The sequence below is a fragment of the Artemia sp. Qi Xiang Cuo genome, chromosome 10 (genome assembly GCF_049724085.1).
Source record: "Artemia sp. Qi Xiang Cuo chromosome 10, ASM4972408v1, whole genome shotgun sequence".
In the NCBI taxonomy this organism is placed as follows: domain Eukaryota; kingdom Metazoa; phylum Arthropoda; class Branchiopoda; order Anostraca; family Artemiidae; genus Artemia; species Artemia sp. Qi Xiang Cuo.
Genome location: NC_142803.1, coordinates 45,045,473 through 45,070,258, shown reverse-complemented (window position 1 = coordinate 45,070,258; position 24,786 = coordinate 45,045,473). Strand labels below are relative to the sequence as shown.

Sequence of the window (24,786 nt, the reverse complement as noted above, 5' to 3'; positions counted from 1 at the left end):
TTTTATTGATATGTAGACTGTGGAGCAATAGTTTTTATTCGTCTTAAGTTTCAACTTCGCATTGTCTTCCCTCAGAAAAACTTTGTTTACAAAATTTAAATAAAAAGGTGACCGCCGAATTTTTAAAATTTCCTGGCCAGATGGTAGATTCTCTAAAAAAGGGAAATAAAAAAAAAACGATTCATAAGGACCAATACTTCCTGTGGCCTGTGTTGGCTCTCAATGTTGAAAGTTCAATGAAAATGGTTATTTACCTTAGAGTGGTCAGATGGGCGTATTTGCACAATTTTGGCGCTTTTTGAGGCGATTACACATTGATTTTTTCAAATCGACATATTTTTTGGGTGAAAAATTGCTCATTGGCGCATTTTCGCTAGAAAAATGGAGCTTTCGGCGCATTTTCACTTTTATGTTGGCGACAGCTTTAAACCAAACATCTGGTAACACTGCTCTGTCTGTGGGATTTCAAGAGATACTGGGAGAAATTAACCAGCAAACCCTAAAAAAATTTTTGAAAAAAAACAACTGATTTTAAGCTTGTAGAGTGAAGTGATAAAGTGTAAAAAAGAATTTAATCAATTGATTTATTTCAAAAAAGATCTTATTGCCCAGTTTTTTCTTATAAACACTTAAAAAAGGCATAACTACTTAAATTTTTTCTCAAATTTTTTTCTAGTTTGAAAGTATAATTGAAAATTAGATATTTTAAGCCAATAGAAAAAATAATAATGTCTTTTCTTTTCTAGTCGTCCAATTTTTTTTTTATTTTTTTTTTAAACACCAATTTTTTTTTTCTAGGGCTGGCTTCTTAGGGCAGTGTTAACCAGCGATGGTGTTAATAGGAGAGGTATGATGTATATATGTTTAAAAGTAAGATCATTGTATTTCCTTTTCAATGGTACTGTTGTTTCTTTGATTTCCCCCTCTTTATTTGGAAATAACAATGACTCCTTGGAGATGCATATCCTCGGGCACCCATGAGCTGAATTTTAGGGGGGGGCTTACCTGATCTAATTGGCACTTCCAATGCTGTATAATGGAAATCTCAAAACAAAATATAAAAATATAAGGCGGCATCATTCAGCCAGAGGGAGGGTGGGCTGGAGCCCCCTCTGCACTCCACCCATATGGGTTTTCATGTGCATATCTTCCCATTTGAGGGGGGGGGAGATAAATTTGAAATTATAGATCGTTGTATTTGTTCCTATAGATTTATACTATATATATTTCTTATTGATTTTTTGTAAATGTATATAATATAATTGTGGATTTATTTAACCTTTAGATATTTATATGTAGATATTATATGATTACTTTGTTTGTAGGTTTACTTATCTGGTAAGGCTTCGTATTTTGAACTATAAAGAAATAGCAGGTCTGATATGAAGATAACTTTGGAGACAGTCTCTATCGGTGTAAAACTTATGGCAAATTTATGGTGTAAAAGTGGTGTAAAATGTCATTTATGGTGTAATTTTTCTTCTTTGCTGTGAGGTTTCAACAATAAAAGTATGTTTAAATTGGGTTTTCAACTTTTAACTCCTTAAAACTGTATTTTTTAGCTCTATTTGTTTATCATCGATCTGACAGATCTGAATTACGCTGCAAATACAAAAACAGTGACGTTGGTAACATGATGACGCTAACCAGTTGATTGCAACAAATGAATTCCCATTTAATAGTAATATTTCTCAAACCACATTTGTTTTCTAGATCCAATGAATTTCACAATTTCTGGAAGATCTTGGCTGAAGCGCCACCGCAAAAGCTGGAAAAGACACCCCCGAAGTGTTGGAAATGAAACCGGAGATGTAGAACATACGGGAAATGACATAGAAGATACTAGAAGTGATGGAAACGGTACTGAAAATGAATGGGACAAACAAAATTACGTGATAATCCCAGATGACGTTGCTTTTGAGGAGTTTCTTGCAGAGTTTAATAAGAATTGGACATCCAGTTTCTTTGAGCTGCCTAAGCGAGGACGGTCTAAAGATGTCCAGTTCCGTTTTACAGCTCCAAGTGAGTCACTTTCCCCCGTTTGCTTTTTTCGTTTGAGCGCAGAAGTATCAAATGTATTTTGATACCAAACGAGTGTGTTGTATTCCGAGATGATATTAAATCAAATATGTTTCACCTCTAGATGATATTTAATCAAATATATTTTGATCCTAAACAAATCCTGATCCTGTTTTTTATTTTAGTTTATCTCTATTTTCAGAGTATTATCACCCTAAAATTGAAAGGATGATGATGATGCAGCCACCCCTCCCACGCTTCCCTTCTAATCCCTGCCATCTACAATAACGTTTAACTTTAATAATAGTGGTTTGAAAATTGCAATGACCCTCAAAGACGTATTGCCTGTCATACCCCCAATACCATTTTCACGCTTAATCTAAACTTTTCTTCCATAAATGGAGGCGAGAAGGTAAATAAACCCCTATCCCTCCCTATAAATTTATCTAAAAGCCCCAAAAATCCACCTTTCCTGGAAGAGCAATTATTTTCCTATATATAAATTTTCTAGCATTTAACTAACCTAGCCTTAAATATTTCACAGTCCAGAAAGGCTTAAGAACAGAATAATTTGATTAATTTTTGAAAGTTTCTTGTTTGTTCCAAAGATATTCAGAACTCTAATTAAAATTTAATAAATTAGAATTAAGCTTGTTTTTAGTTTTTTTTTTTTTTTGTTCTATATAACTCTACACTGTGAGTGACGTCAGTAGTTTTTAATTCCTATTAAACCGATGTTAAAACATTTGAATTTCCGCTCTTACTTGTTTCACCTGTTAGTTTTCCCTTCTTAGTTTTCCGATATAATACTTAAATCGTTTTGAACAAATTTAGCGATGAAGAGTGATGCTGGATGGCAGTTTTTTTTTTCAGGATTTGATTTGACTATACCATCTTCACATATTTAAGCATCATTGTGATCTTTTAGGACCCTTTGCTGGTAATCGACGCCCAAGAGTCTTTTTTCCACGTGATGGTCAATCACCCAATGATGTCGATGCACCGCCTGACTTTCAGCCTCAAATAAATCTAACTGAGTTGTTTTTCGGTACAACCCACTCTATGGTTGGAGACAATGAAACTCTAGTTGACTATCTGAAAGAAATGAATAAAGTAGAGGTGAGTCATTCAAGTTTAGTAATCAGGGGAGTGCAGACTCGGCAAACGTAATGTAGTAGAGAGAACGTCTTTAGCCCCCTCAAATCTCTGGTTTTTAAGATTTTTTTTTATCCTGTGTATTTCACATAACTCATCTTCTATATTTTCACCATTTATAATACGTACCCTTTACTTACCCCTTCCCCGTCACAAAAATGTTGGGTTCTAATTTTGTAGTCCGGCCCAGTAAATCATGTCAACCGGTCCCTGTATCGCCCTAAAGATGATTCTATTAATTAAACCAAGACCTATTTTACACAATTTATAATTTACTCCTTTTTGACCCTTGATTTAAAGGCTCGTCTCAACTTAACTTGCGCCTATTACAAAATGCTTTCATCATAGTGGGCATAAAAAATTATAGCTACATATGTTTTGCAGGGATTAACAGATAATTCTAACTAACTTAATTTACTTGGCTTTGGTCATTCACAGAGGGATTGATGACCCTACTTGCAGACCTTAACATCGGTAGCTGTAGCAAGTAACCATCTCTAGACGCTATTTTTTCATGAGAATTTCTTCTTAAACTTGATTTAGGTTTGTTCTAAAAAGTATTTAATAAGAATGTTGAACTCTTGTCTTCACCATTATCCCTTGCCTTGGATCTTGTCCTTGAATATTATTTACTTAAATGTACACATGTCTCATAAGCCTGACATACAGACAAAATCGAAGGCTATTCTTTTGAGACTTTTGTAAAGCCGCCACTGTCTCAAAGGAGTTATTTAAAGACCAGAGTTTGTAAGAAAGCAAAAGACGACGGACAAACAGTAAACTATTTTTTATGAAGTTAAACGCCAAAATACTTCGATTCTTTATTGATTTTTATTTTGCCAACTTGGAAGCCCAAATCCCAAGATTGGCCTGAATTTATGATTTAATTGTGTTTTATATACTTTATTATAATATTATAGGATACGTCTTTAAGACGATCTGTCTATTGGATCAGTTTAAAATGGTAGTCTGGGTTATATCTTCGCATCTTTAATTTAATTTTCTTTCAAATGAAATTAATTTAAAGTCAATTCTAGAATGTATTGTGCTTCAGGAGCTATTCTTAATTAAAGTTCTATTCTTATCATGAAAAAAATCGATCATGATTTAGAACGTTCCGTAAATATCGTTTTATTTATTTGATTTAGCCACAAATCAAAGGTTCTCCGAAACTCAGAACATCATTATTATACATTTTTTTTTTTTTTTTATTTAGCTCAGCTTCGGAGCTCTCAAATCTCTGCGTCTTCATAGCTTCAAACTTAATATCTACGGTCGTGATAACAAGCCGTAAAATGATAGTCACATTGCATGTTAATGTCTAAAGTCCGTCTCTTTTTCATAAGGCTGATATCCGGTTATCCTTGGTCTATGCGTTAAAAAAACTTTTCTTTTTTTTAGAAATTATTTCCTTTTCGGATCATACTGGTGAATTTTGACAAACAAATGCCCGTTTTTTTTTAATATCCCAGGGAATTCTTTCATTAACTGACGCATTTTTTGGTAACAAAAGACGCTTGCAGGATTTTTTATCCAGGACCAAACAGGTCAAGACTGATCTAATAACTCAGGGCTGTTCAAAGGCTAAATCTCATTAACCCAACAAGCGAACGATCCTTCCATATTTTCTGAGAGCTGCAAGCCGTTTGCATTTATCTGTTTTTCTCAGAAGTTTGCTTATAAAATTGTCAAAGGGATTGCGTGAGCTCCGTAGCAATGGAGAGCTCTGTGAAATATTAGGTTGAAATTGAACGTATATATTTTCTTATTTGTACTGCAGTAAATCACAAGTAATCATGTGTCACTTTAAGCACCCCTCTAAGGATTACAAAAAGAATTTGAAACAGTAGCGATTAGTATGTTTTGAAAAATCCTTGTGATTGGCAAATCACAATTTCTTTAAGTGACGTGCACATGCAATCCCAGCAAGACTTTCACGCCTGGACATGTTTGTTTGATCAAGCACTTTCTTAAGCATGAAACTTCAGCCAGACACACAAGTGAGTGCCACTCGTCATTGCAAATAATGAATATGGTGCAAAAAGAAATGCTGATTGTTAAAATTTGAACTCCTACATGCAGAGTTCTAAACTCTAGAACTGGATGTTTAGCTGCGACCTGTTGCAGCCAAATACTGAATTTTACTTGTGAACGGGAGTTGCATGGGCATTGATGCGTGGACAGGCACGTGTCTACATTGCAAGTATAATTGGACACTAATCTGAACGCCACTTTAGTGTTGGAATTAGTGTAATATTCTCTTGGATATAGCACTTGAAAAACGTTCAGTGATGCACATCAGCATGGAATCATCGGTCTCAGGGGCTATTCCTTGAAGGTTGTTTATTGGCTCTTTTAACCTTTTAGTGAAGGTTTAACACATGTATAAAACCTAGGCGTTGAGCTGGGTAAGGCTATAGCCTAAAAGACAAGTGAATATTGTCGATTCATGATATGGCTTGAAAGCGTAAGAAAAAGTCGTAATAATATTATTTTCCTTTTTTATATAGGGCTGAGATAATCTTAAATGTGTCATTAAAAACAGTAATAATAATAAATTTATGCACCGTGTTTAATTTCAACATAAAAAAAGTTGAATTGCGCTGAATTTATACTTTTTTTTTGCAGAAAATGTAGGGGTTTGCCAAGTGTTTCAGTCTAGGCAGAGGGAGGATGCTAAAATCCAAAACCCGTTCTAAGGTCTAGGTTTTCAACTACTTAACCATAAATCGTCACTTGGGTTTACTTTCTTTTACGTTCTTTTTTTCGAGTAAAAGGTAGTAAAAGTTGCAACATTTCACGAATACACATTTTAAAGCAGCGAATTCTGTAATATTTAGTGTTTGCTTTGTCAAAAAGCTGAATAGGTTATTACTATTAGCAAATTACCTGTTCTGTAATATTTGGGACATTTTTGTTGAATAACAGTCTTCTAAGGTGGGGTTACGTCCTCAAGCCCTTTGGAGGTATCCTTCTCAGCACACCAATGTTAATATTTGTTCAAATTTTTAGGATACATTAACCTCTCAGAGAACTGAAGCATATCGGAATGGATCTCTTAACCCCTTAGACGTAAGCACGTCACATCTTGAATTCATTTTATTTTATGGCCTTGACGCACCACGTGACTTTCAGACAAATGTCACTCTTAGAAATACGATGGCACGTTATTTATCCAATAAGATGGAACGATTTGGCCTCCTCGCAGGAACACAGACATATGAGCCTCATCAATATCCAGAAATTGTAAGTATATCATGATAATATTTTTATTATTGAAAACAATTAATAAAGAAGCACATAACATAGAAATTTAAATTTGGAAAATAATCTCGAAAAGAGAAGGAATTAATTAACAAATTGAAAGATTCTGAAATAAATAGTGCGTAATTACTTATGTAATATCAACAACAGAATAATAAAAATTAATAATTGCGAGAAATAAATAAATAATTCACATGTTTTTTTTAAACATGAAAAATGACATTGCCAAGAGAACACAAAATTATTTCAGAGAATCGGCATCAACGCAGATACTGCTTGAATATTAGTTATGTGTATGATTACGATGAAGCATACTTAGATTTAGAGGAGGAATGATGGGGATGTTATCCCCTCTAAAATACAAAGGAGAAGATGCAGGACAACAAGAGCTGGAAGAAAAAGAAGAACAAGCAAACGAATGTTTCGCCTGCATACAACAAGAAGTACTCAGCGCTCGTCAAGAGAAATAATCTTAACCATAACAAGTTAAGAAAAGAGAAAGAAACTAAAATAAAAAAAGAGAATAAAATGAAAAAATAGAATTAATATATGCAAGAGCTACTTCATGAAAAAAATCGGGGAACGATTTTCCCTTTATGATTGCAAACTCGACCCTGATTAATAGGCATTTACACCTGTAAAATGCCAACTCAGCGTTCAGGAACTGCCTTACAACTCCATACACATTTTTAGACGCATACATAATAAGATTTTTAGTATAATAAATCTAAAGCTTACGACTCACACCATCAACACCTTCTTTCATACCAGCAATGTTCAAAAGTCCAAAAGAGTAAAAAAAAAAGGTCCAAAAAGCAAAGAGTCCAAAAGGGTTCATTAGTCCTTGTTTCTCCTCATTTACCACTACAGTTAGTGTCACGAGTCCGTTACAGCATTAAGCTACTTTAGGCCAATTTAGTAGATTTTTTACTTTTTTCGTTTCAGTAGATTTCATACCCTTTTTCGTGAATTTTCGCGGAGAAAGCATTGTATTCTAAACATATTTTAAGAATGGGGGCTGGTCTCATCCCCCGGACGTAGGCATGAAGATTGCGTTTTCATTCGAGGTCCAGTTAAATAAATAAATAATAATAATGAGAGGGGAGAGGAGAAAAAGAGAGACTAGACTTAGGTTAATCAAACTTATGTTTCATATATTTTTAATGATAATTTCAAGGCTAAGACAACGAAAAACCCGAAATAATATTTACTTAAAACCTTGACTTTTTTTAAAAACACGGTTTATGTTATACTAATCAAACAAACCTGTAATATTAAACCTGTTATTTTGAAAACAATAATAATCTCAATAGTTAAAAAAAATATTTAGTATTGAGCTTAAAAAAAAAAAAACAGATCGAGAACATAACAGCAATTGCAGTCTATTTTGGGAGATAAGAATCATAAAAAAGGAGTCACAGTCACACAAATAAAAATTATTTGTGTAAAATTTTTAACCAATAATAACATTATTGGTCTTCATTAAACTAATCTTATTCCTGAGGATGAAGAAATTGCCAAAGATTGTTCTTTTCGACCAGCCGTCTAGGGCTAAACGAAAAGCAGGTCGTCCTCGATTGGGACGAGAGGATGTCGTAAGGAAAGAATTAAGGGAAATAGTAACCTCCTGGGAGGTTGTAAATTGGAAGGCTTTGAATAGATTGAGATGGACGAGGAGCGTGTTTAGCTGTATTGGCCTCAGGCGGCTTGGTGCTGCGATGAGTTTTTAGTAGCAGTAGTCGAGAAGATAAAAAGAAGTTCATTATTATTCGGCATTTTCTTCGGGTTTGGTCCTTAGAAACCATTTTTTAAATGGAGGGGGGCACCCTATCCTTCTTTTGATCAAGTGTGTATATAATACCAATACCCGTTTCTTCATTAAATTAAATACAACTTCTTGGGGTCATAGGTTTTTTTTTCATATGCATGATTTTGTACCATGCCCAGCAACTCTTTAGCCTCCCCGAACGGCTATGCAGTCTTCCCCACAGAAAGATTAGTTCTGAGGCTATTATCTATTCTTTGCCAAGAAGTGGCAAAAAAATTGCCACGCTTGAGAACAATTGGTCTTCAATTCCTGTGTTTTAACTAAACTTTGAGAACAGAAGATAGAAAGATATCAACAAGTAATTGACAAGAAATCAACGTGTAATAAACAATGAGAGCACGTACAACATCACATGCCCCCACATGACCTTATGGCAGAGAATGCAGGGAGGAAAAAAACAACAACAAAAAAACACACATTAAAAAGAAAAATGACAGGCAGCCACCCTCCACTGACTACTCACTTAAAAACCACCCATAGCAAGGTGCCATGGGCAATGCACAATAAAACATACAGTTCCAACTTGACCCTTGTAGATTAACCACATGGGGGCATGAACAAAAGAAAAAAAAAATAAATTACCCAGAGCAAAAAGGATTCTACAACACTTCCAAAGGCATCAAACGAGTTTCTCAATTCAAAGGGTATCCGTAATCTAACTTCAGAGAGCTGTTTTTTTTTACTTATTTTCATGTGCAGTAAATGTAAATTCAGTTAATGTTTTTATTCAATTCAAAAGAAGTGGGATTTGAGTGCCATTTTTCAGAAATATGCATAGATATGTGTAAACCTAATTTTTAAATTGAGGCTTGGACCACTAGCAACTTTGTCCTTTTAAATAAATTTCCCTTTTCAATCTATTTTCTGTATTTACATTTCCACTTATATTTCATATTAGTTATTTAGATATTAGCCATATTTATACAGGCAAATTTCTTCACAAAATTCAAAACACTGATTTTAAAGGCCGTTTCGAATTATGGAAAGCATCTATTATCTATTAATCTGAATTCCCGGTAACAAATTTGTTGAATTTACTGAAACTACTATGTGTAGGTGGCCAAAGAGAATAAGGGTACAATTGGATAAATATCCTCCACAGCCATTGACGGCACACAGGGCGTCGACAGTTGTTAAGGTTTCAGTGGCCGGTGATTTACTACAAGAACAGATAGTAAGCCCCTCACCCAGCGTTGAGGCAGCTGGGATCGAACGTCAAGCTGCGTCTTTCCAAGCAGATGTCAACGCAGTGCACTGCCACATCGGTTAGGGAAAATCAGTTAAATTCTAATAAAGCTATTTCATAAATCGATTAGTTGTATTTTTAAGATTCTAACAATTTCTCTTTTAGTTTCCTGAGAAAATACCTAAAGGAATAAATATAATCGGAGTTCTTCCGGGCCGACGATGGGGGACAAAAGATGACGAGATCATTTTACTAGCGGCGCACTGGGATACTGTGGAAGGTAGTAATGGGATGGATGACAACGGTTCAGGAGTCTCTGTAGTCTTGGAAGTAGCACGTGCCCTGACTGAGGCTAAATGTGTCCCCGAATTTAGCGTTATGTTTGTACTTTTCGATCTTGAGGTGAAGTATTTTTATTCCTCTTCCTAAAAAAAATTCCTTAACCATGTCTCATTCGTAGAAGTTCTCTAAAAGACCTCTAAGCTTCCAAAGAAGTTCAATCTCCTGGATTGTTACCTTGTCTCTATTGCTTTGTTTACAGTGCTTTACACATACTTTATATTTTTTCTTCATCTCTGACCCCAAACTTCTTTCTTTCTCTCCCACCTAGTGTTTATTTCCTTTCTTTCCAAAGCACTAGGCATGGACGCCGTTAATAAAATCTAAATACGCTGTAAATGTGCATGACACTGCAACTGAAAATATTCTGTTCTACTTTCTCTATCTTTCTTTCTCCCCTCTTCCTCTTTTCTTATCCCTCTTTTTCACCTTTATTTTCCTCTATCTTTCTTTCTCTCCTCTTCCTCTTTTCTTATCTCTCTTTTTCACCTCCTTCACATTCAATGATATTCTTTCTAATTTATGTCATTCAGCAATTATTTACGCTTCTTATAATTGTCGATGTTTCAGCTCCAGGGTATTTTTTTACAGGGACAGGTAGAAATTCGGGGGGAGCTATTATCCACGGGGCGAATTTTCCGAAATTGGGAATCAGCCCAGAACCGTTTCAGCAAAGCACAAACGAAACCATTTCTCTTAGAGATTTACATTTGGGAAGGGGAATTCGTAAAAAAAAACAAGCTTTGGGAGGGGTATCGTTTGCCGGAGACACAATTGAGACTATACTTGACGAGCAAAAGGAGGGGAGGGAGACCAACCTCCACATAATTAATTGGATGGCCTATCCAAGGCTTATATTTTAGCACACAGGGGTTTGTCCGTCCCGATGTGAGGATTACTAGCCCCCTGTGAAAAATTACAACGCCAAATCATAGCAAAAAGAGATTAATTTCAAGCAAGAAAACCAACGGGAGACCATCAATAAACAAGCAAAGGGAATATGACGAGTTCCATTTGTTTCCATTTGTGAAAATATACAGAATTTAAGCAAAAGCGCCAGAAACCGAAGAGAAAAGGATTCACTATAGATTGTACATTATGCCGGACGAAATATTTATGAAAGTGGAAAGATCTTCCAGATCAGAATACAAGCGTAAAATATAAATTGAATGAAAATAAAAATTTAAACAACTTTCAAATATATTTTTAACAAGACAATACGTATGAGCCATTTGATATTAATTTTGGAGCTTTTGGTTTCCTGGGACAGAATTATTGCTAAAGAGATTTGAAGAAGCAAATACATTCACACTCGACATCTAATTATAGGTGATCGAGGTTGATTGATGGTAGCCATTTTTTTCACCTTAAATGTTGTTTGGACAGATGACTAACGAAAACAAGTTTTGGACCAAAATGACTCTATGATTGAGCTCCTCTTGGCAGATTGATTCAACAGTCAACTTGAAAAATCACCTACATTAGAGCGGCTACATTATACAAAACAGATAATTTTACAACCCATACAGGCTCTAAACCTATGGCAATTTGCTCGGAATAAAGTGTAACATTTCTAACTTTGATTCTGCAACTATTATCTTCTGTTCCCATTTTAATCTCTCTAACGTTTTTTTTCTGGTGCATCCTACTTTTCTTCAGTCTTCGGTTTACCAAACAACTGAACTGGCTTTACGCGCGCATGCTAAGGATAATAACATACCCGGAGCTTACCATGCCAAGCCAGTAATTTAGTATCGGAAGGGACTCGCAAACTTTCCGTTCTTCCAACCAAACCTGTCATTCTTACCTTATGTCGTCCTTCTCTACCTCCAAACCCAAATCCAACACCATTTAAACTAAACTTCAAGACTTTTCCTTTATTTAAAAATCTTTCATAAACCTGAGGCACCAAAGGATCAACTTTTATTTAGTTGTCTATTTCAGACTTTGTCAATCTTAATGCCCACTGCGGTGCATACCTTACCAACTCTTGAAAATACAGTAGGCTATGCCTAGGGGGAGTGGAAATCCTCTGAAACCTGAAGAAATCCATACTTAAACTTGAAGTTACACTTTGTGTGGAATCGACATAGAATTCGAATTGTAGAAAATCACTTCATCCATCAGCATAGTCGTTGAAATCGGAAACATTTCTACAGAGCCCCAAAATAAATAAGGTTTTGAGTTACCATATTACTTTAGAAAATGATCTTATACGTCGAAGTTCAAATCAAGACAAAGTTAAAACTAAAAATGTGAATTTTATCAAATTTTTCAACAATTCACGACAATGTAGGGGTGGGCAAGGATTTTTTTCGTTTTTTTCACTAAATGAAGATACACAAATAGAGATGGTTTTGGAATTCCAAGGGGGTAATTTTTTAAGAAGCCATTGAAAAAGTATTTTTTCACTATTCTAAACATTTCAATATTTAATTCTAAAAAGTATTCTAAATATTCTATAATCCTTGATGACCAAACTAATATGATACGAACTTCCAAACTAATACGATACAGTAGTGGCTCTGATATCATCTACGGTTAACTTCCATCATTACCTTATCAGTTGGCAGAGTATGAACAATTTCAATGTGTCTATGTATTCTAAACTCAAAGTGCGTTTTATTTTCAAAGCAACCTACGATTTTGCCTTTCCGTGCGAAACCTGTATTTTTTTACGGGGAATTTGTTTGGATTGTTTATGGTTAGTATACTTATAAACAAACGACTTAAATAATTATAAATGCTAACATCCTGACAAACAAGTTTTGCGAGTTTGAAGGTCAAGATCACAGTCATCATTTAAGATAATCGTTCCTGTTTGCTCGTTATTTTTTTTTAATTATATAGGCTATATTTCTTGGCCACTGGACAATTATTTTAATACTATAGCAATATCATAAATGATGTTTGAAGTTAGGTTCGTACCAAGGGTTGTGATTTGGGGAAGGGATCAAACTACTGAATGAGAGGACGTCAATTATTTAAAGAGGTCTGTCAAATATGTACACTTTTTAACCATTACTTAACCGAAAAGCGCATATTGTTCAATAATTTTTCACATTTCGGTGGGAAGGATGATTCCTTCCCTGTGTACTCTATGCAGATGATTTGAACGTCCTGGATAAAAATGTTTGCAAAATGAATGAATTGTTGGGTGTTTTCAGAGTCAATGGCTTAATGTTAAGAAGACTAATTAGACTAGGAATTTCATCAGAGTAGAAATTTTTTTGGAAGAATAGGAAGATAAATTTGCGAACCAAGACTAGAATATTGGAAGCTATGGTAAGGACGGTGGTCAAGTATGGTTTTGAAACGTTAGCGTTTCTGAAGGTAGAGGAAGATCCGTTAAACATTTTCCGGAGGAATTGTCTACAGATAGGTTTATATACCCGTGTGACTGAGCGGAAGTTAAACAACAATTTGGTTCTATCCCTCTTTCTTGGGGTATAATGAAAGAAGTGTTGTATTGACTAGGACATGCTTGACACATGAAGAATGACAGATTGGCCCCGCTCTCAAGGGCGTCAATTCACAAAACATAGAAGGATGTGTGTGTGTGTGTGTGGGGGGGGGGGGGTAAGTATTTTTTTTTTAATGGAGGTACAAAAGATGGTACTTATCTAATATACAATAACCATTTGAGAATTTGTGACGTGAAAAACTAGTTAAGCAACTTCTTTAACAAGACAATTCCTTTGGCTTGCTAGGCAAACAGAGGTTTCTCACTCCGTGAACAATATATAAACTTTTAGTTTTTTTTGGGCTGAGGGGCAAAAAAGGCACCTAGGTTAGGTTGTGTTAGGTTAAGTAGTTAATGTAGTGCACTCTGGGCTACCCCTTTCCATAATTCTTTGTGGTAGTTTTCATAATTTTGTTACTAAAGTATTGTATTTTCATCATATTTTCTTTTACTTCATTAGCATTCACCAAACTTCACTTCTCGAGCGGTTATTGCATATTAGACAAGTACCAAAAATATTTTCTCAAAATTTAGGAGGGGGTATTCTTTCGATTTTTAAAAATGAAAACAGACCGAATACTCAAGACAATCTAAGATATCGTTATATATTTAGTTCCTGCTGCGATGCTCCGAATGTAAGCAACCACTTAAAATCTCCATATGGTAATCATATTATATGGAAGTAATGTTATGCAATTAAGTTCCGGTCATGTTAGAATTGAAGCAATAGGACAATGATAGTATTTTGATATTTTAATCTGTGCAGAGTATGTGAATTGTTTTTTTCTTTTAGGAAGTTGGATGTATTGGCAGCATTTATTTCATCAGAGATTATCTAATACCACATGTATTGGATGCCCATGGTGGAGCCAAACTTAAAGGGGCTTACATTCTCGACACTGTTATGAACTACAATAACACTCCAGGATCTCAAGTTAGTTTCCAGTTGATTATGTTGCAATTATTTTATTCATGTCTCGATTGACAGGGTCATGTTCTTGCATTTGATTATCTTGCAAAGAGAGGAAGCCAGAAATGCAAATAATCTTAATTTTAAGGCTTTATTTATGACATTCGTATTTAGGGATCACCCTTAAAGTGGAACATAATATCAGCCGCCATTATTCAGGTGTTTTCCGCGCGCGGTGCGTTGGAGTAGAGCTAGTTCTGATAAAGTTTGAATTTCGCTTCGGCCTGTGAATTTCAATTAAAAGACTGTCTATATGTTAGCGAATATTTCTTCCGCTTCAAGTTGAAAAATTCGTTTCCCTTGACCGGTAAAGTTATTTTGAAATCAATAAAAGCTCCCTGCTTTTGCATATTTAAAAATATCCTCCTGGCACTCTTTTTAAAATGAGTATTCAAAAGAGTCTTTTTAGTTTCAATAAATTTTCTAGGGAGATTTTGTGAATTTCCCTTTCAATCATTTATGCCATCTATTCACAAAGCGACTTTATTTGACCGTTTCCGCTTGCTAAAAATTCACTGCCTTCGGTCAAAACTTAGCTTGAGATTACAAATACTCCACGGTTTATACATCTGTGCAACACGACTTGAATTTCATGTCCTGTCATGTGTCTCATAGAATATATAAAAATAATATTAAAATCAGATAATATAAGACTTTGTGGTGTGGATGCATGTTCTTAATTCCATGAATGGCGGAACTTGCGTAAATTAACTCCATGCTCCACTATTTGCATTTTCTGTAAAACCCCGTATTTTAAAACGTTAGAAATCCAACAGGCTTGTCAAATAGACCTACCTCTATTCCAAGAATAACTAATCGTTAAGGTAAAAAATATTCTGATTGGTATGATCAGACCCACAGTTCGTGGTTTTTTCCAGGCGTGGATACTCATTGTCTGTTCGCTCAAAATAACAGCCTTATTTGACGAAACTATATCTTTTAAGATTTTACAATATACGAATAAGCTTAATTTGGTATTTGAATAGAGCACAACAAAGTTTCTTAAAAGGTTTTCAAAACAATACAGGGGTAATTTTTCGAGAGTTTTCTACGGCTCTGTTGCCTAGTAGAACAGTTGAGGCTGAATAGCAATTTTTATTAAAAACCGTGTATTTTTTTCTGACTTGACAGCGTGATTTTAAGAATTCGCATCTCCTGAGAATCTTTCTCCTCTTGTGCTGCAGTTTTTCAAGGTGACATGGCAAACACTTTGGTACACAGCACCGGCGGATCTAGAGGAAAATCTTGGGGGGGGGGGGCGCCGGACACAGGGCGCCAAAAACTGATTATACAGGACTAATTTGATAGCTCTTTATTTATATGAAAACACTGCCAAAAATTCTCAGAAAGGTAAAACGTAGCAAAAGAAAATAAAAACAGTACCACACTACACAACTAAACTCAATCGGCGAGCTTTTCTGAGAGCGAACATATCGATAGCATCGTCTGTTTTCGGCAGTTCGTCTCTGTAAGTCTGCATGAGTAGTAGAGCCTCCAACCTCTCTTCAGTCATCGTGCTTCGTATTGATGAACATGTCCTGTCAACCTTTGAAAACATTCGTTCTGCTTCACAGGTTGACACAGGAAGCGTCGCGAGAATTGTCAACAATGCGAAGATGTTGGGAAATACATTTTCCTGACAACTGTTCAGCGCTGAAATAGCTGTTTTCGGTTTTTGCACGGTTTCCTTAGACCAATACTTGTTCCAAATCTCGAACTCGGTTTTAACGTCTATCTCCGTACCCACGAGCAGCTCCTTGTACTTTTCGTACCCTGGCTGAACGTCCTCCCAGCGTTTGCCATTAACCACAGCCGGGATCAAAGCTGAAAGTTTTGCAGCATTCGTAAAATGGCAGCTGAACCGCTCCGTAAAATCAAGGAGCATGGCGTCCAGGGCTGGAATAAATGCCACCATCCTATAATGACTTTCTGGATTCATCTTGGGTACCCCTGCCCGGTATGTAGAACGTGAAGCTATGCGTGGCTGCGTTACCTTGATGGTAACATCAATCTTTTCGGCCATTTTCAGAAGATCTTCGTAAAGCAGTCTGAATTTGGTTTCGGCATGTGATCGCATATCTTCCAGCATTGCCTTCACGCTGCTAATGAGGGACAAGGCTCTCACGAGGTCACCATCCTTCTGTTGTAGTGACTCGGCTAAAGGTTTCATGATCGACGAAAACGAATTCAGGCAAACCAGTCCTACGAGTGTATCTGATTTTTCAATGCAGGATCGTAATGCATAAGCTCTGCTACTTGCCTCTCGATCGTGCCATCCTTCCATCTCCTGCAGAGCAGAAACGATCGACGGAAGGGAGTCCCAAAACCTGCTGATTGCTTCGTGTCTCTCTACAAATCTCGTGGTACAAAGACTGACGAGTGTCTCTGTTTTAGCTTTGTCCGCGATAAGATGCTTTTTTAGAAGTCTTGTTCTCTTGGCACTTGAGCTGAAGTGAGAAATTGTGTCTCGAACAACGTCTTGGGCACTGCGCAGAATGGGAACTGAAACTATCTTTGAACATGAGAGATTTGTGGCATGGCTCACACAGTGGAAGTAATCTGCCAGTTCACACTGGCGTTTAACTTCAGCAGCAGCACCATTTGTCAAGCTTGCCATGCTAGCAGCTTTGTCGTATCCTTGACCAACGCACTTTGACAAATCCAGATTTGACTTCCTGACCTCACTCAACAGCAGCTTCCAGAGGCTCTTGCCGTCTAGCTTCTCTTCGATGCTTCTACCGTCGTCACTTTCCTCATCTCCAGCGAGTCTTGACATGGTTTGAAAGGCATCGACAACTGCAAAAGGATCTTCTCGAATCACGTATCCCTGCTCGGTTTTACACACATAACGACAAACAATGACCATCAGCTCTCTGGTCTGCCTGTCTGTTGACTCGTCTGCAAGAAGACACCAAACCGTTGCTTTGTTTGCTTTTCTCACTACTTTGGTTTTTATCATTTCCCCAATTGTTCCAATCAGTTCATTCTGGATCTGTTTACTCGTATATTTGGCGTTGCTCGGTGCATTTTCAATTAAATTTTAAGTTGCGAGTCTCCACTCTGAATCCGATACCGAAGTAGGTGGCGGAAATTCCCGTCGACGGGAAATTCCCGTCGTGTAATGACATCAGAGTCTTGGATATCAAGTTTGCCATCATCACGGTGGCCACGAAGGGGGATATTCTGTGCCCCGCAAAGCTTGACAGTTTCAACAACGCTTCTCAAGAGTGCACGGTTCTGCTGTATTTGCTTGACCCGTTCACAGTCCAGAGCATTCCTGATATCTTGATCTTGACTACCGTACTGAAACGTTGTTAGCAGCGCGGCAGCTTTTTCCTGGCAGTGTTTGTGAAACTGTGCTTCAGCATGGTTTGTCAGCGCACCATCTTTCCCGGTAAGTTTCGAATAGTCTTTTAGCGGTTTCAAGACCAACTTTCCCATTTTTTGCCCTTCGCCGCCTCCAGATAAAGCCGACCATCCTCCTCCGCTTTCGTTGGTCCTCATCAAAACACAAACACTGCACCAAAGGCCTTCGTGGTCTGGATGACGACTCACTGCGAGCCAAGGATACCGGGCAAGATGTTCGGTATTCAAGCGACGCTTGACTTCGCCACCTTTTCTCTTTTGTGTCGAGACTGGAAGATCAGATTGGTTCTTCGGCTTCCACCTTTCGTTCATAAAAAACATAATTTCGCCAGAAGACAACTGATTTCGCTCTTTCAGCGCTACTGCAATACCAAAGTCATTCGACGGCGTGAAGTCAGTTTCAGGCGAAAAAATAGCGCTTTGATTCTGCTGCGGGTGCGGGGACTGTGAAATCAGTGTTGGGCTATGTACCACCAAGGTTTGAGTACTGCTTCTTGATCCTTCAGTCAGCTGATCAGTGTGTGTCGTTTCGCCGAAGTTTGTTATGAAGGCCGTCTGTGAAGTGGACGGAGTTGTTGGTGACAGTTCGTTCTCCTGGCTGAATGCGTTTTTGTGCATTCCGACCGTCGACTCAGAGTGGGCATCAGAAGTTGCCGTCGTCTCAACATCTAACAAAAAAAGTTTCTCTTTTAAAGTATGCACAAGACATTTATTGTAAACGTATATACACTTTGTATAATGGCTTGCTTTAGTAGATTTAACTCTCAACATAGTGAAGGCAGAATTGGAACTAAATTTGAAAATAAACTGAATCAGCAACATTAACTTTAAACTCCCCCAACAATCTTGAACTTTCATACCCCAAAACTATTTCTATGAAACCCGGACTTTAAAATAAAATACCACCCTAAAAATCACTAATTTAATTTGCAACCCCAAGAACCGATCCCCGACATATGCTAACAAATATTTTTCAAGAGCTGAAACCCGAAACAATTATCACCGAAGTTTACAAGGCTAAAGAGAGAGCTTTAACTGCAAGAATTTGAAAGATAATTTCAGAGCTGACACAGTGTGTCGGTAAAAATACTGCTTTAAGCCAATATCATAACCGTCAGGCGAGACGAGTGGGCTGGTAAAAATGAGGTCAAACGCTTCGGACAAATTGCATACGAAGAACACTGTACAAGAGGGACCGTATGCAATATATAACAACAAAAGCAGCTGGTACACGATGAAGCTTGACGAATGAGCCTTATCAGGAAAGCTATCCGACAATGGGCTAAAGCTAGAAATTAGAAGTGTTGATACCCACTTTAAACGACACTCCTTCCTTATTGTTCTATCTTTAAAAGCTTACCTTTAATATGATCTTTCTTGGCAAAATAATCAGAGATGTCCCTAGATCCTTTACGGCTTTCCGCCATCATTCTTTGTTTCTTCTCTGTTCTATATTCATGCCCTGATTTTTTTTTCCGATCCATTTTAAATGCGTTTCCGTCTAACTGGTCTAACACACGGAGCATAAATACTCCGAAGGCAGTGGCAGGGTCGCTCGCGCCTAGCCTCCCGCCGGTTGGATCTAACCACCCACGCAACTCCCCAAAGACATGCGTTTCTCGTAAGCATTCACAAAATGTTTTGCTAGTTTAGCACGTCCCAAAAATAAACCCAATAATCATGATTCGTGCAGTGTCGGATTTGAAATTTAGATAATGTGATAAAAATAAATTAAAAAATGACGGCGTATCCGATTTTTTTTTTTTTAGCGTCGGTCTTAGTTGAATAATTAACAAAAAAGGGTCGTTTTACCGCTGGATGTTAGGGCGCAAGAAAAAAGTGGGGGGGGGCAAGGCGCCCCCCCCGGCCCCCTGGATCCGCCGCTGGTACACAGTTTAGGCAGAGACAGACAGTTTGGCAGGTTATTTAGTGAAGCCCATCTACTAACTCCTTCAAGCAAAAATTCAACAGATGCATAATATTGGTCGGCTAAACTTTGTAAAGGACCAGCGTCATATCAGATAGTTTCCGTGTGCCTAACGCCGCAGAATATTAGAAAAAAACGTTGTAAGTTATTTCTGTTTCTACAACTTGAGGATATAATGCTGGAGCGTCATTCGCGAGAACCAATGAAAGACTGAGTGAAGGCTAGAACCTGGTCATCTTGCAGAAATTCTTCAAAAGCAACATATCTTTAGAAAAGCAACTTTTGAAGGAGAAGAAAAAACATTTTCAGATATTAAAAATAACCAGAGGCTGTCTGATGACAGGCATAAAAAATAAAATATTTGCTCATTGTGACACCCTTTTGTAAGGATTGGATGAAAATTACCCCTCCCCCAACACATAATTAAAAGTTGCCTTACACTCCCCACCCAAAAAGAGCCATCTCTGGAAGTTTACATTCGATCCCCAAACGATGAGACAAATCAGAATAGACTTACCGAAGCTATAGCTCTGGATACACTCATGTATGACGGGACTAAGTCCTCCCTGCTCCGTAATCAAATCGTAAAAAAATACTCACGAAGGCACTTAGAAACTAATTTCGCAAAACAAACAGTAGAAGTAATATGAAAAAGAATATTCGCTAATGGTTTCATTTTAATGTCCCAATTATCCAACTGATTTTTTTTCGAGTTTTGAGCTAAGAAGAGCCAAGTATATTTGTTGAGGGTTCCAATTGGGAAAGGGCATTTTTCTATTGTTTCCACGTTTTCCAGGGAGGTAGTACTTTGCAAAATCTTAGAGGAGAGGGGAAATTTCACAGATTTTGACACTGCCCTGACTTGTTCCTGATTCTTGACTTGTTGGAAATACTCGTAGTCGCAGAAAAATTAAGCATTTTGACAACCAAATTAGTTTCGGTGTTTGTTTTTGGAGAATAAGTGATATATGGAACGATGGAATCATTCCAAGTGGATCTGTGAAATATCTGCATGAAGGCAACGTGGAACGAGGAAAGGGACTACCAGCATATCAGTTACAATGTAGTATTCGGGTGTAAGGAAAAATGGAAAAAAGCCATCAAGTCATGACGGCCATTGCTCAACTATAACGATCCTTTATACCATGGGTCGGCAACCTTTTATTTTAAAAGGGCCAAATTTTACGTGGAGATATTACGCGGGCCGCACTTAGGTCACTTATCATTACACTTGTAATGCAGTGTTGTAGTTATACCATATGATTAGAGTATATCTACAATATTTATATACAAATATATTAGATTTAAAAATGAAACGTTTAATGCATATTTTTATGATATTTATTGTAGTTAATGCAATCAATAAAATTTGTACTGTTGCATTTGACGTGCAATTTTTTTTTTTACATTAGCTTGTGTTTTTGTAGTAGAGACGCGTAGTATTGCGTCTAAATGTATGTCTGATAACCAAGAACAGTGTTTGTTTTTTCGATAATTCAGAATTGAAAAAGTTTGCTCACAAACATATGTACTACCAAACATAGTAATTATTTGCTGGGCCAACATTTTTAAATCCTAGTAGCTTTCGGTGGGAAAGCTTCAATAGAAATCCACCAAGTTTGTTTTTTCCTTAAAAACCATTTTAAGCGTGGTATCACTTTGCAAATCTATCGTATTGATTTGAAAATCACTTGGTACATTATTGACATCCACTGCGGGGTGGGAAATATTCATCTTTCTGAAAGCACGAGATCTTTCTTGAAATCGTGAGATCTTTTTGAAATCAGCGGTTTTCAAACTCGGTTTGAAGTTGTATTAATACACTTTTCATTTTAGTATTTTGCCAAACACAATTTATACCAGCTTCTTCTACTACTTTCTTTCAGTTTGGAAAATAATCGAGCATACTTTCATCAATATTCTTGATAAATAATGTTAGTTTCATTTCAAACTGTCCGTGGTGATGCTGATTAATTTATCCCAGCTCAAGCCACATGAAACCAGACTTCGTTCCAAGCTATGGAATAAATCCATCTCCTTTGTAGTTCCATTAAGACCGCATTTGTTAAACAACTCCTCATATACATGAAAGTTTTCATCAATCCCTCGTACAAATATTAGGAATGAAGCCGTATCCCACACGTCCGTACTTTCGCTCATCGCAAGAGAGAGGTACGTAAAATATTGCGCTTTGTCCTTAAATGGTTCACAAAAGCTAGCACCCAAGTCTTCGGTGCGGTGGATTCAAGTTCTAGTAGAGCGATTAATGTTTTCAAAAACATTTTTCTGTTCTAGGCATACTTTCTCCGCAATAGCTAAGACACACTCTTTGACAACTTCGCTGTCGGTAAATGGGCGACCATGCTTTGCTGTTATTTCTGCCACTTTGTAGCTGGAACGTTCAGCTGCTTTGCTTTTGTCTGTCACAACTTTAAAGATTTTCTGCTGATTTTTAAGTGACCATTTAAAGTTAACGGTTTCATTTTTTCAAGATTCACCTCCAAGACAGTCAAATTTAGTTTTGTGCTCAGCATCGTAATGCCATTTCAAGTTATATTCCTTTACTACGGAAATACCCTTTTGACAGGTTAAACACAAAATTTTTTCTTTAACTCTAATAAAAAAAATATAAATTTGTCCATGCTTCAATAAAAATCTGTCTTTCATCAAAGATATTTCTTTTTTTAGAAGCCGTCTTGGGTGTGCAAAAATAATAAATAAAATATAGGCCTATGTATATCTATTTGTTTTTTACGGAGCTCTCCAGCCAGTTTATCCCTGCCTGGTACCACAAATACTAAGTTTTACTGAACTAAAAAAGAATAAACAAAGAAAATCTAAAGGCAAAATGTTTCTTTGGGGGTAATTCCTAAATTTGGGAGGTAGGTTTGCTCGGAAACAAAAATTGTATCATACCAAAATAATTGGTCTGGATGGTTGAACATCCAAATAACTATTCTAGATGTTGTTTACGGATTTTTCCAAGAATACTAGATGGCACCCCTTTTCACTCCGTTGTGTATTGGTGTGGTGTGTAATATGGTCCGTCAGGTGTGTTGCGGCGAGGATCTTGCAGGCCGCATGTGACCCGCGGGTTGCCGACCCATGCTTTATACGGAATCCTAAATATAACCCATGAAAATATGACTGTTTCTTGCGTAACATCATTGCTTGTATAAAAGAGCACCTTTTTTCATGGAAAATGTGGAGCTCCCATACCCTTACCAAAGGCATAAGTTCTTACCTCCAAAGTGTTTTATACATTAGTTTAATATATTAGAAGAATCTTTCTCCAAATAATTATTCGGCCCCTTATCCTAGGTCTCTTGTTAAAGGCTTCTGAAAGGCTCAATCATTAAAGATATCAAACTTAAATTTAATATTAAACGATTTCTTAGATTTCCCTGCTAAATTTCAGTTCCCATTTTTTGGTGTTATCAGTTTTACTTAATTCGAAACAGCAATAACGATTCAATATAGTTTTAAATATTAAAAATGGTAATGTAATATCTACATATCTACAATATCCATATAAAACAAAGTTGTGACATTAGAAGATCCTTCCTGAAAAACAGTTGCAATTTTGCTGACTTATTTGACAAGGTAGTTTAATCTTATGGATAATGTTACATAATTATGTTTTAGGTTTGGCCAGAAGAATGGAACAGACAAATTCCAGGAAGACTAGAGGAACTGGAGCAAGATAATATGACAGGAAATTTTCTAGCGGCTCTTTACAGAAAAGGAGTCGACTCTACCTTAGCCACAACTCTCTCAAAACACTACAAAATCCAGAATAAACGTAAGGTTTTAGACATATTCAAACATACGCACAGGAGACAACATTCTGGTGTAAATCTTCCAGGCTTACTTGATACAGAATGCTAACAAAAATGATTATTGTCCCCTAAAAAGCTTGTATCTTTTTTAGTTTTGTGATGTTTCTCCACTTTTCTAAAATATTGGAAAAAATACAGACGTATTTTCTTTCAAAAATACAGAATTTTTCTCTCCGAGGTTCCAAAAAACTAGTAAAACAACCAAATTATTACTTTATTCTAATCAGACTAACTTTATTATATGCTACTTTATAGATGTCTTTAGATTAATCGGAGTTCGTTGTTTTTTTTTTGCAGAATTGTTTAGTCTTTAGATTAATCAGAGTTCGTTGTTTTTTTTTGCAGAATTGTTTTGATTTTTTAGATTTCGTCATTTATCTTCAGATGACGAAAAAAATATTTGTTATAGTTCATCATTTTTCAAAGAAACGACAGGGCAAACTTTGCACCCAATTTTTTTTTTTTTTTTTTTTTTTTTTTTTTACCCAAACCTTTTTTGAAATGGGGAAAAGTGAATTTTGAAATAAATCACAGGTCTCGCAGCCTTGTAACAGCAACTTTGTATGGGGCTAGATCAATGCCATAAGGCAAACATTTGGTTGGTCAGAGCCTAATAGCAGTATTTAGGAATGGGAGTGAAACCGAACAAATATCGCAGTATCCTAGTGCCAAAAGCAAACAGGGATATTTTGTACTTTCTTTTTCAAAAAATGAGCTAGGTTGTTGAAAAAATCTCTAGCGTTTTGTCCTCTAATCGTAATTGCAAAAATAGATCATTATCCTTTATTATTAATTAATTGTTCTACGAAGCTTAATCCGTCCCAGATTGACTTCACAGAAGGTAGAGAGCACGACAAGCAAGGCAATAATTTTGCACCGTTTCAAGGTCAGATCCTGTATATTATAGTTTTATTGTACTATATACCAAAATGAAGCCATGTCATTCAGCTATACACAGAAATTTCTACAAAAATTTTCCGTTAACACCCTCAAACGGAAAGCTACTCCCTTGCATAATATTTTCACGGTAGGAAATTTTCCAATATGTCAAGATAAGGTCTAAGGTTTCCTAAAGTCTAATATCGAAAATTTTCTTGTAGCAAAACAGTTTTTTGAACCAAAAAAGGTTATGCCTTTTATGTGAAGATGAAAATTCGGGGGATTGCAGAGGGTGAGAGGACATTTGGTCTATTATCTAGGCTAGTTGGAAAAGAAGAAAAATACTCATCTATGATAGGAAAACAAGGTTATAAACTTTTTGTTCAATGAAAACGAACAGGTTTTGAAAAATTGAGGTTCAACCAATCTTCAGCCTTGCAATGACAATGCGTTTAATTTTCAAGGTTACGTAAGACTAGTTTTAGAATATGAAAATATAATTAGTCTTTTATTTTTTAATTAGCCATTTTATTATAATAATTTTTACTAAT

General features: G+C 36.4%; 1 protein-coding gene across 1 annotated transcript in view; it reads left to right on the top strand.

Annotated features, from left to right (window-relative positions):
• Nucleotides 1-24,786, top strand: part of LOC148947808 (uncharacterized) — a 59,034-nt gene that overhangs the window by 26,101 nt on the left and 8,147 nt on the right. The window contains exons 3-8 of the mRNA XM_089095453.1: nt 1,714-2,022; nt 2,948-3,138; nt 6,187-6,420; nt 9,618-9,854; nt 14,048-14,188; nt 23,163-23,319. Of these exons, the coding sequence (XP_088951579.1) occupies nt 1,714-2,022; nt 2,948-3,138; nt 6,187-6,420; nt 9,618-9,854; nt 14,048-14,188; nt 23,163-23,319 (1,269 nt within the window). The remainder of the gene's footprint in view (nt 1-1,713; nt 2,023-2,947; nt 3,139-6,186; nt 6,421-9,617; nt 9,855-14,047; nt 14,189-23,162; nt 23,320-24,786) is intronic.